This window comes from Haplochromis burtoni, unplaced genomic scaffold, assembly GCF_018398535.1.
Source record: "Haplochromis burtoni strain Fernald_Lab_line unplaced genomic scaffold, NCSU_Asbu1 Contig_237, whole genome shotgun sequence".
NCBI classification, from domain to species: Eukaryota; Metazoa; Chordata; class Actinopteri; order Cichliformes; family Cichlidae; genus Haplochromis; species Haplochromis burtoni.
In genome coordinates, this window is record NW_024582598.1 from 1 (window position 1) to 11917 (window position 11917).

Here is an 11917-nt window from a genome sequence, read left to right on the forward strand (position 1 = left end):
TATAACAATAAGCGGTGCATCAGTGAGTTATTGACATTATGAAAGGCTTCAAAAACCTGTAGGTGGTGTGCCAGTGTGGGGGGCAATGGTCCAGTTTCCAGACTGAGGGTTGAACTCAAGTAAATGGTGATTGAAACCATTTTCAGGAGAGTAACCGCCAATCAACAGCACAGAGCAGTCTCGCCGTACAGTTAAAGTGTGACCTGCCACTGGAGGAAGCACTGTGCTCTGTCAGCAGAACAAAATTAATTCGTTAAAGAAAAAAAAAAGATTTTTCACATATTCTTTATTTCCATATCAAGTCAGATACCAACCTTGTGCTCTCTCCAGACTAAACTGCTGAGATTGAGAGTCCAGGTATCCATGGAAACGCCATCTTGTGTGACCCCGCCTACTACCAACATAAAGTTATGATTGGCTCCAGCGCCAGACTCATGACTCAGCATTGCAGAGGCGTGATGGTAGCGAGGGTTTGGCATCGACCCTTCTTCCACAGAGCTTGTCAACATTTGTGTCCAACGACGTTCCAACACAGAATATCTAAACCAACCAGAAGGAATTATTACACACATACAGAGGCAACACTGCACTATGTGACTGTGAGATTACCTAACCAACTTGTTGCTGGATGCCTACGCCAAGATATATGCAACAGGGTTATGTAAGTTTTATTGTTCCTATGCTACAGTCTCAGAATATTATTATTATGCCAATAAAGGGTTGTCTAGAAATGTGACGATTATAGTTCAAAGATGGCGGTGGTTAGATGTGCTCGCAGAAGTCAGTTCAACAGGCGGCTCTGTGAGTTGATCTCGTTGTGGTCTCGGGTACGGCTCTCCGTAGAATGCAGCTGTTAATTGGATATCATTGCACTAGTTAATCGTTGAGGAATGGTTGTCTGTCATGGTGTGGGTGGCACCAGTACCCCTTGCCCTGACAGCTGGATAGCACGGGACCCGAAAAGATAGGCGATGAGATGATGGATGTTAACTATTGGAACAGTTCACTTTGTTGAAAGTCATTTTTGGTATGAATGTACAAAGTTGATTGAAATCAATTAGAGTGACTGTAGTTTCAATCAGCAAGCTGTATGTGTTAAATGTTTATACAAAGCAATTCCTTCAAGGAGTTAAACACATGACACTTTCACAGTAATAAGACAGAAGGTTTTCAGTAGTTTTCACAAATGGATGGGCTTGTTGCCTGATTGGCATTTTTCTACTCTGAGCACTCCAAATGTATTTCTACTACCATACCCATTCACCTATACAAACACACATGCATTTGAGTGCATATAACTTAGCATTCATACACATTCACTCTGATAGATTCATCAAGTGCAACTTGGGCTTCAGTATTTTACCCAAAGATACTTTGACATGAAGACTAGAGTAGCCAGGTATCAAACCTCTCACCTTCTAATAGACAACACGTACTTTAGCTCCTGAGTCACATGTGCCCCAACCTGAAACATGAATACTACTTGAAAATTGATTCTTACAAGCTCTTTGTCTAAGCATTTATAGACTGTTGTTGCACTTTCTTACCTATAGACATTTCCCAGAATTCCTTCTGTCAGAGAAAGCCCTCCATACATCCAGAGGTTGCCCTGTGGTCCAGACACCAGAGAGTGTCCCATCCTGTGGAGGAACCTGTGGGCCTGGTTCTGTTGGGGGGAAAGCACAATGTTTATTTGTGTGTGCTGCGTTGTGTCAGCCATGCACACTTCAGTATTGTTCTCGTTCGTTTTTCTTTGGTCCTTACCACAGTCATCTGTGTGTCCAGTAAGGTTTCCCACACCAAGCTGTTGAAGTCTCGAGGAATAGAGCAGTCTGACCCAACCCAGCTCTCTGAGCACACGCACACTCCCAGAGACTAAGACAAACAGATTGGTTAATGTCTGTTATTTGATAATTTTTTTAAACTGTTCTACAAAAAAACCAAAACCAACAAACAAACAAACAAAAGAAAGTTCAACAAAAAAACGAAAAACATCCAAAATTATCAAGTACACAACTAGAAATATGTTTTTATGAGCGTTACAAAGGCACTAAATAAAAAATGTCACAGTATATTTAATTAAGTTTTACTTTTGACAAAAGAGACACTTGGAAATTTAAGAAAAGCAAACTTAAAAAAAAAAAAGTTCACAGCTCTTACTATATTACAAGTTCCTCTTCCTTCTGCTATTCCACAATCCTGTGGGCACACTAGCCGGTCACAGTGTGGTCCCCCATATCCCTGAGGGCACTGGCAGAGCCCACCCTGGCACTGGGCTCCACCTGGACATACAGATCCGTCTTCATCCTCATCAGAGCTCTGCTGACACCGTCGTACCCAGAAAGATGCATTGAAGCCTTGAGGTCTGTCTGAAGTGACGTTGGCTTCAAAGTAGACTGAGATCACACCTGGAGGTAGAAGAGACGCTTATACGATGCTGAGTGATTGTGTATATGTAAACTGGTTTTGCAGTCTAAACTGTGTATTTATTAATCAATGAGTTAAGATAAACCTGAGGTGGCCTCCACTGTGATAGGCTGAGTCCTCGTGGTGCCACAAAATGCTCCAATTAGATTGTGATCAGAATGTACGACTCCGTTACCCAGAAAACGAGGCAGGCCATCGAACACATAGACATACGAACTCTGAAAAATAAAGCATCCTGAATGTCATGAACACAGTTTCAGGTACAGTGAGCTGTTAAGTAATTTGTGTTTATTTGAACTCACTTTACAATGGGTATGAGAGTCTGGGTGTAGTGTGAGAGCTACTGGGGGACAAAACTGTCTGGGCAGACAGGGTGCCAAGTTTTCAGTCACAGAGAGGACCCACAGGCAATGAGAAAGTCCACCTTTCCCCTCTGTGCCACTCCGCCACCCCAAAGAAGAGGACAGGGGAATGGTGGTGGAGGAAGTGGAGGACAGCAGGACAGAGCGGCCTTGGCACTGGCGGTAACATGTTCCATTGTTCCTAGATGGTACAGGATAGCATAGACAAGTCACGATCACAGAATACACTGAAAATCATTCAAGGAAATTATTCCTACTCAGCAAAATGGTGAAGATCTTTACCTGGGATCTCCATAGTAGCCAGGCAGACAGGACTCGCAGTGTGGTCCCTGAGTGTTGTGGGTGCAGTAACACTGGCCTGTCTGGTTGTGACAGTATCCCTGGAGAGTCGCCGTGTCCGTTACACTCACAGGGAACACAGCCGCTGCCACCAGCCAGGGCTGAGCCAAAGCTACCTGGACGGCAGTGCTCACAGTGAGGCCCTGTAGTCCAGTCTGAAAGTGAAGCAAGTGAATGTTAACCAATAAACAACACGACAGCCTTTATCTATCAAACACCAAAATGCCTCCCACAGTTTCAGTTTTATGAATAGTGACTGAAATCAAATCACTATAATCCCTTTATCAAAATCTGACCTTGGCATTCATCACAGATCCCTGGAGCAGTAATACAGGTGGAGTGGAAGTTGCAGCCACAGTCAACATCACATTCTACGCCACTCAGAACCAGAGTAGCGGGATCAGATGTCCAGCCCAGGGCGCATTCACACTCAAACCGTGGGCTGCCGCTACACTGGCCCTCACGACACTCATTGTAACAGCTGTGGGACGAAGGAAGATAACTCAATGAGCAAGACGAATAAAAAGATTTTATTAAGAGATTTAAAGAAGGAATTCGTGGATTACTGTATTCTAATGCACTTACGTTTGGTTGCAGTGCAGTGTGCCATCCCCTGTGAATCCTCTCTCACAATGGCACTCATATGAAGTGGGAGTGTTGATGCAGGTAGCAGAGGGGTGACAGTTGTGGAGGCCCAGCCTGCATTCCTCTACATCAGGACATGTGGGATAGGCCCAGATTGCATCTTGCTCTTCATCACTCAAATGCTCCAACTCCATCTCCATTTCTAGGGGGCGAGGTGGGGCTGAAGTTTGGGGTTCAGGGCTAGAGAAGCAAGAAAGACAAATGTAAACTTGGACTGATATACTACACACACATCTGGCTATCAGTTTGTTCAGGATATATGTACAAGAAACATGATGAGAGATATCTCACTTTGCAGCCCGAGCTTCAGCCACAGCCACACTACAGTTATACACTGATGGATCATCCATTCCTGCCCAGTCTCCCCTCAAGCATCTGAAAAGAAGGGCAGAAAATACGAATTATACACAGAAATCACAATGACTGCTAACTTATCAGCAACCTGATACTATAAAGATTGCATTTGCCTTATATGCAATTCTGGGAATCTGTTATACTTTTTTTGTGTTGTTATGGGTTTGCTGTACTTACTTTCCAATTGTGGGATTATTGTAGTCACCACACCAGCCACACTGAAAAGTCTCAGGCACTCTGTACATGTGTTTAAAGCTGAACACTGCTTACACTGGGGAACTGAGTGAACACTGACAAGCAAAAAAATAATATTTTATTATTGATTGCCATTAAAGGGTCAATTCAACTGTCTGGCAAAATCTAAATGTGTTGTTTCTTGTGTTTTTGTTCATCTAATGCAAGTATGTTACTGCATGTGAAAGCATTTGCAAAGTTAAGAAAAAAAATTCTCTCTTCAGGGCTGACGCTTCAGTACCTTCCACTTTTAATCAAATACTGGCCACTGCTTTTGATACCAAATCCAAAATCCTTGTTTTAAATTGAGTTTACATGAATACAGCCTCTCCGTGAATTGCTACCTTATCGTGGTGGAGGGGTTTGTGTGTCCCAGGGATCCCAGGGGCTATGTTGTCTGGGGGCTTTTGCCCCCTGGTAGGGTCTCCCATGGCAAATTGGTCCTGGGTGAGGGACCAGACAAAGAGCGATTCAGAAGACCCTTATGAAGAGAACATCGAGGGAACAGTTTACCCTAGGGTTACCGGGGCCCCGCCCTGGAGCCAGGCCCGGGGAGGGTGCCCGAGGGCGAGCGTCTGGGCCTTAGTCCATGGGGCCCGGCCGGGCACAGCCCGAAGAGGAGACATGGGCCCATCCTCCCGCAGGCGCCATAGGGGTCGGGTGCATTGTGTGCCGGGTGGCGGCCAGGAGCGGAGGCCCTGGCGGACTGACCCCGGCTACCAAGACTGGCAATAGGGACATGGAATGTCACCTCTCTGGTGGGGAAGGAGCCTGAGTTAGTGCGTGAGGTTGAGAGGTACCGGCTAGATATAGTCGGGCTCACCTCTTGGGCTCTGGAACCAGTCTCCTGGAGATGGGCTGGACTCTGTCTCAGTCTGGAGTTGCCCCTGGTGAGACGCGGCGGGGTGCTGGAAGGTGCTCCACCTGGAGACTCTGTTGTCCTGCTGGGAGACTTCAATGCTCACGTGGGTAACGACAGCGAGACCTGGAGGGGCGTGATTGGGAGGAACGGCCTCCCTGATCTGAACCTGAGCGGTGCTTTGTTATTGGACTTCTGTGCTAATCACAGTTTGGCCATAACGAACACCTTGTTCGAACATAAGAGTGTCCATAAGTGCACGTGGCACCAGGACGCTCTAGGCCGTAGGTCGATGATCGATTTTGTAATCGTATCACCAGACCTGCGACCATATGTTCTGGACACTCGGGTAAAGAGAGGGGCTGAGCTGTCAACTGATCACCACCTGGTGGTGAGTTGGATCAGGTGGCGGGGGAGGACGCTGGACAGACCTGGTGCACCTAAACGCGTAGTGAGGGTGTGCTGGGAACGTCTAGCAGAGTCTAACAGAGTTCGGAGAGGCCATGGAAAAAGACTTTCGGACTGCCTCGAAGAGATTCTGGCAAACCGTCAGGCGTCTCAGGAGGGGAAAGCGGTGCTCTACCTGCGCTGTGTATAGTGCTGGCGGAGCGCTGCTGACATCGACTGAGAAAATTGTCAGGCGGTGGAAGGAATACTTCGAGGACCTCAGATCACGGCCTCCCAGCGAGATCTTCAACGCACACCAGGTCCGACGGAACAAGAAGGGCACGGATTCCAATCAGCCAGGTGGCTGAAGGGGCGAGAGGCCTAGGGGACATGAGTCCCGCTTTCCAGGCACCCCCGCGGGTCTCACCAGGATGGACCATGTTCGAGCAAACTTTCCCATTAGCTTGCAAACGGTGACCTCGGGAGACAGGAGTCTGCCACTGAAGCCCCTCGCGACACGTCCTCAACGAGTGAGACGTTGGGGTTCAGAGCTCGCGCCGCCGTGGTGGTAATCCCCGAACCAAATGGTGGACACCAGAGGTGAAGGGAGCCACCAGGCTGAAGAAGGAGTCCTATCGGGCTTGGTTAGCCTGTGGGACTCCGGAGGCAGCCGACAGGTATCGACAGGCCAAGCGGAATGCGGCTCGGGCAGTGGCTGAAGCAAAAACTCGGGTGTGGGAGGAGTTCGGAGAGGCCATGGAAAAAGACTTTCGGACTGCCTCGAAGAGATTCTGGCAAACCGTCAGGCGTCTCAGGAGGGGAAAGCGGTGCTCTACCTGCACTGTGTATAGTGCTGGCGGAGCGCTGCTGACGTCGACTGAGAAAATTGTCAGGCGGTGGAAGGAATACTTCGAGGACCTCTTAATCCCACTGACACGTCTTCCGAGGAGGAAGCAGAGTCTGGGGATGAGGGGAATGACCCGCCAATTTCCGGGGGCGAGGTCACTGAGGCAGTTAAACAACTCCTTGGTGGCAGAGCCCCTGGTGTTGATGAGGTCCGCCCCGAGTTCCTGAAGGCTCTGGACGTTGTAGGGCTGTCCTGGTTGACACGCCTCTACAATGTTGCGTGGAGATCAGGGGCAGTACCCCTGGACTGGCAGACCGGGGTGGTGGTCCCCATCTTTAAGAAGGGGACCGGAGGGTGTGTTCCAACTACAGGGGGATCACACTCCTCAGCCTCCCTGGGAAAGTCTATGCCAGGGTGCTGGAAAGGAGAGTTCGTCCGCTAGTCGAACCTCGGATACAGGAGGAACAATGCGGTTTTCGTCCTGGTCGCGGAACACTGGACCAGCTCTTTATCCTCTCCAGGATACTTGAGGGTGCATGGGAGTTTGCCCAACCAGTCTACATGTGTTTTGTGGACTTGGAGAAGGCATTCGACCGTGTCCCTCGGGGGGTGTCCTGTGGGAGGTGTTGCGGGAGTATGGGGTGTCTGGCCCATTGCTACGGGCCATTCGATCCCTATACAACCGTTGCAAGAGCTTGGTTCGCATTGCCGGCAATAAGTCGGACTCGTTCCCGGTGGGTGATGGGCTCCGCCAGGGCTGCCCTTTGTCTCCGGTTCTGTTCATAATTTTTATGGACAGGATTTCTAGGCGCAGCCAAGTGGCGGAGGGCTTTCGCTTTGGTGGCCTCAGAATCTCATCTCTGCTTTTTGCAGATGATGTGGTTCTGTTGGCTTCATCGGGTGAGGGCCTCCAGCTCTTCGGCTGTGCCCGGCCGGGCCCCATGGACTAAGGCCCAGACGCTCGCCCTCGGGCACCCTCCCCGGGCCTGGCTCCAGGGCGGGGCCCCGGTAACCCTATCCCGGGCAGGGTAAACTGTTCCCTCGATGTTCTCTTCATAAGGGTCTTCTGAATCGCTCTTTGTCTGGTCCCTCACCCAGGACCAATTTGCCATGGGAGACCCTACCAGGGGGCAAAAGCCCCCAGACAACATAGCCCCTGGGATCCCTGGGACACACAAACCCCTCCACCACGATAAGGTAGCGATTCACGGAGAGGCATTTAGGTTGATTGACAACCAAACAATGTTTCATTCAGGTTATTTTTGCAGATGATGTGGTTCTGTTGGCTTCATCGGGTGAAGGCCTCCAGCTCGCACTGGAACGGTTCGCAGCCGAGTGTGAAGCAGCGGGAATGAGGATCAGCACCTCCAAATCTGAGGCCATGGTTCTCAGCCGGAAAAGGGTGGAGTGCCCACTCCGGGTCGGGGATGAGTTCCTGCCCCAAGTGGAGGAGTTCAAGTATCTCGGGGTCTTGTTCGCGAGTGATGGGAGAAGGGAGCCGGAGATCGACAGACGGATTGGGGCTGCAGCTGCAGTAATGCGGACGCTGCACCGGTCCGTCGTGGTGAAGAGGGAGCTGAGTGTAAAAGCGAAGCTCTCAATTTACCGGAAGGGAAAGAGATGTTCTATTGAAATATACTTTGAAAATGACAGGTGGATTTATTCCATTTACTGCGTTAAAATTAAAATATCCTATTTTAATTCCTTTTTGCTGTCCCCTACCCTCACACTGTGATTGGCTTCCACGTCAGGTTTAGCGCCTCGCTCGAGTGTAAGCAAGTGTTCAGCTTTTAACCAACAGGTAGTGACCGAAATGGTACAGGAGTTGCCTTGAAGGAAAGACTTTTACGAGAAATTCGCGGATTACAAGCGGCTCTCCGGGAGAATGAGTGGAGCTGGTCTCTCTTCTGCCGGGTGGAACGGGTGGTTCACTGGCCATACTGCCCTTAAGAATCCGCACATAAAGTTGGAAAGTTAAGTTACAGGCCAGTAATCCGAGACAAGTTCAGCACTTAACATCCTAGACGACTAAGAAAGAAGGCTCTCAAGAGTTTAATAGCGAGAAAGCTCCCGCCAGGTGACTAGTGGGCTCACTAATCAAAGGCTCGAAAAAATCAGCCAGCTAGATCGGTTTGGTTCAGGCATGCTGACAAGGAACCCTTTTCTACGTATCAAAAAGCTGGGTGCGCGGTTGCTGGCGTGATAAGTTAGCAGGTCGATTTTGATTCTGAAGGTCCTTTTTTTTTTTCTGGTATATAGATTTTTCGTATTTTTTCTCGGGTGACCCTTTCTTTTTTCAGGTGTCCCACACTGGGTGCTTGAGAGGAGGCGCGCGCGGAGGAGCAGCCCAGGACCTGCGGCGCTGGAGAGTTATATCTCTCGGCTGCTGGGAAAACGGATATGTGTGTCCCTTTTGACTCGCGAATTAACGCCTGAGTGGAGGAGGGATGGCTGTGGATAAGCAATGGTTGAGAGGTGTGGGCGTCTGGGTGCTGGCTTCGTAATGTTTCGTTCAGGGCCTGCGTCGGCAAAGTTCCGAACGATTATCTCTCGAATCTCTCAGCCTTGCGTTTCTCGGAATATAAGGGTACAAATATCCTGGAACAAACTTGATTTAGCCAGAGTGTGTTGAGAGATGGTGTTAGGTATATCAGTACCTAGAGGGTTTTACATTTTTGTCTTTTTTTCTTGCTCCTAGCCATGGATGGCGAAACCCCAACTTCAGCCCGCCACCATTCGGCCCAATGCAAACTAACAAATGAGGATGGGGATAGTGACCTATTAATGAGGGAAGGGTGCTTTGCTGCTATTAGCAGAAGACTTAATCGCACAAGGCTGATTATATAGAGTGACAAAGAGTTGCCAGACTAATATAACAGAGTTGCCTTATCAGTGGCACGAGTATGTAGGTGCTCTGTGTCTGTGACCGTGGGTCACATGAGGCAATGGCGAGGGGCAATGGCGCTACTCCTACTCAACACATCTATGTCAAGTACTCCTTCTGCATACATCATAACATGATAGAGGCTCAGAAAAGCCTACATATAAACTGAAACACTCTACAATCTCATATGGCCATTGAGTATCACTATGGAAGTAAAGAGGAGAGTGAAATCATTACTCAAGATTAAGACGAATTGGGCAGCGTCACACAGCTGCAGCCAACATGACCCCAAGACACCGTTAATGTGCTGACTAGTGGGTGAGCAGAATGAACCAATAAAGCATTGATAAACTTTTAGAGAGTCAGATCCATAAACACCCATTTCATCATTGTCAGCAGATGTCCGTATATAATTATAAATATCCAGTAATAAAATGCGTATATCTAGTGTGATCGCTCTTGGCAAATTGTCAGAGCCAATCTATCATGTGGAATGTCTCAGATCTCTACCTGCTCCGTAGTCTGCCTACACAAAAGGCACTCCTCTCCATGAAAAACAGGCCCAATAGAGAGAACCTTTAGTGTACACATAAAGAGATGATGAAGGGGCCCACGGTAACAGTAGTAACCGCTTAAGATGCCTGGGTGCAGGCCCATGAACTATGGGTTTTTCAGGATGTTTGCTGAGGATGATGTGAAATTTTGCACTGTGCCACTCTTCGTCCCGTGGTCTGGGGAGCAATCTGGATCCCTAACCGCTTATTCTGTAGTTCTACAAAATATTTCATTAGTGATGACCTTACATGGTGGCGTTACGCTTCGACTCTTAGGTTAAATGGTATGAGGTCATGTGGATGATGGTGGAGCATTGAGAGAGCACTTTTCCACTCCACACATTTAAAATGCTAAACAATTAGTGATAAATACATTGCTCTACTAAGTGGATATCTGACGACGAGTATTAGTCGCACATATAGGTCAGATCTTTTGATAATAGGAGTTAATTATTATTAAGTGATGATTATTTTACAATGTACTCATAAATCTTAATATATAACAAACTGAAACGTTAGATGGAGAAGAGAGGCAATTTATTTTATGCTTTGAATTCAGATGATAGGCTGCCTGATCTTAGTCCGTGTTTCTTAATTACGCGATCTCTAACCATTCTCACACCTTTGCGTCCATATTTCAGTGTCAGGTAACTCATCTTACTGTAGAGGCTACTCAGGCGCTCTCGATAGCAAAGCCTCAGAAGCAGGCACTTCCCGTACCAGGTTTAGGCTTTTGGCCAGCCCTGGCTTTGGTTGGGCGCGGCTTGGTGTCTGGTATGCCAGCTGTCGAACAGCCTCAACGCTACCAACTCGGGCATCGGAGCTCTGGACAAGGGGCAGCGGACTTCTCTTCCCAGACGCACAATTTAGTCGGTTCTCCACTGATCTAAAACAAAGGCAACAGTTGGTGACTGACAACGCCTACAAACCACTGAGTAGAAGAGACAGAACTTACTGACGCTGGGAGAAGATTGTTCTGCGTAGTGACTCCTAGAGACAATAACTGTGCTTTAAAATTGATATGGTGATATATCTCCTAGGTAAAAGATTCTTTCCATCTACATGGTTTGCTGTTGCACACTTAGGACAGCACGCCACTATGAAGTTTATTCCGTATGGATCTGGAGAACTTTGACTCTCTCCTCTGTATCTGTGAATCGTGGAGCCTCATGTCTGTTAGGGTCCGCTATCCCTTTCTTTGTGCCGGTGATCATATATATACCTGACCTACTCGACAAACATTAGGTCCTATCATCGGGCAACGTTAGCACAGCATAGAGTGGTCAAGGGAATACAGTCCTAGTCTGGCGTGCTATACCATATAGCTCAATGGTGCCTCACTACATTATATTACACCTCAATGCCAGATCTATTCCTATGTATGCCATCTCTTGTGTCTGCTATCCTCTCTGCGTGAGTACAAAGCAGAGCTCGAAGGCTCGGGTCTGTATGTGCGTTGCGGACACCAATGGAGATAGGCGGAGTGGCGTGGAGGAGTAGCTAACGGAGCTAGGAGTACAGTGACCTTCCAAATCTTCCCTTCCACTTGTTCTCAGCGCCCTTAGGGGCAGGCGTCCTCTCGACTCTGTGACTGGGAATAACTTGGCTGCACTCACGCCTAGCATGCGCACAGACGGACTACAGATATGTAGCTCCCGCGCCCAGCACAGTCAGACGTATCTCGTCTGACAGGGATAACCAGTCCAGACAAGCACATGCTCCCCTCGAAGGCAAGGACTCCATACTTGCAGCAGTTTTACGGCTCTGAGGATAAAGGTAAGTAGTTGATTCAAGGATTAGATACTCACCTAAACAAATGGTACTATTTTCAACAAAGATAGCTATAAGGACTCACTGACAGGGTATTAAAACTATGCTTTTGTTCATGAATTGATAAAGCAAAATCCATCGAAAACTAGATGACTGTACCACTATCAAGTTATTAGCTTCTTTGCTATTGTTTTCAAGGAAGGTGGTTACAACTCACATCTTTGTTCTATGGCCGATCATACGTCTGTGTTCATG

The 11917-nt window shown here is 48.1% G+C and overlaps 1 protein-coding gene across 1 annotated transcript; it reads right to left on the reverse strand.

Moving 5' to 3' along the window:
- Window positions 1-26: 26 nt before the first annotated feature.
- Window positions 27-6047, reverse strand: LOC121815534 (multiple epidermal growth factor-like domains protein 8). Its single transcript, XM_042227000.1, has 12 exons — window positions 5896-6047; window positions 4065-4148; window positions 3714-3953; window positions 3504-3609; window positions 3072-3283; window positions 2730-2970; window positions 2513-2645; window positions 2161-2408; window positions 1765-1875; window positions 1548-1666; window positions 315-540; window positions 27-228 (listed from the first exon to the last, which is right to left on the reverse strand). The coding sequence occupies exons 1-12, from the start codon at window positions 6045-6047 to the stop codon at window positions 49-51; spliced, it is 2052 nt and encodes a 683-aa protein (XP_042082934.1). The 3' UTR covers window positions 27-48.
- Window positions 6048-11917: the final 5870 nt, after the last annotated feature.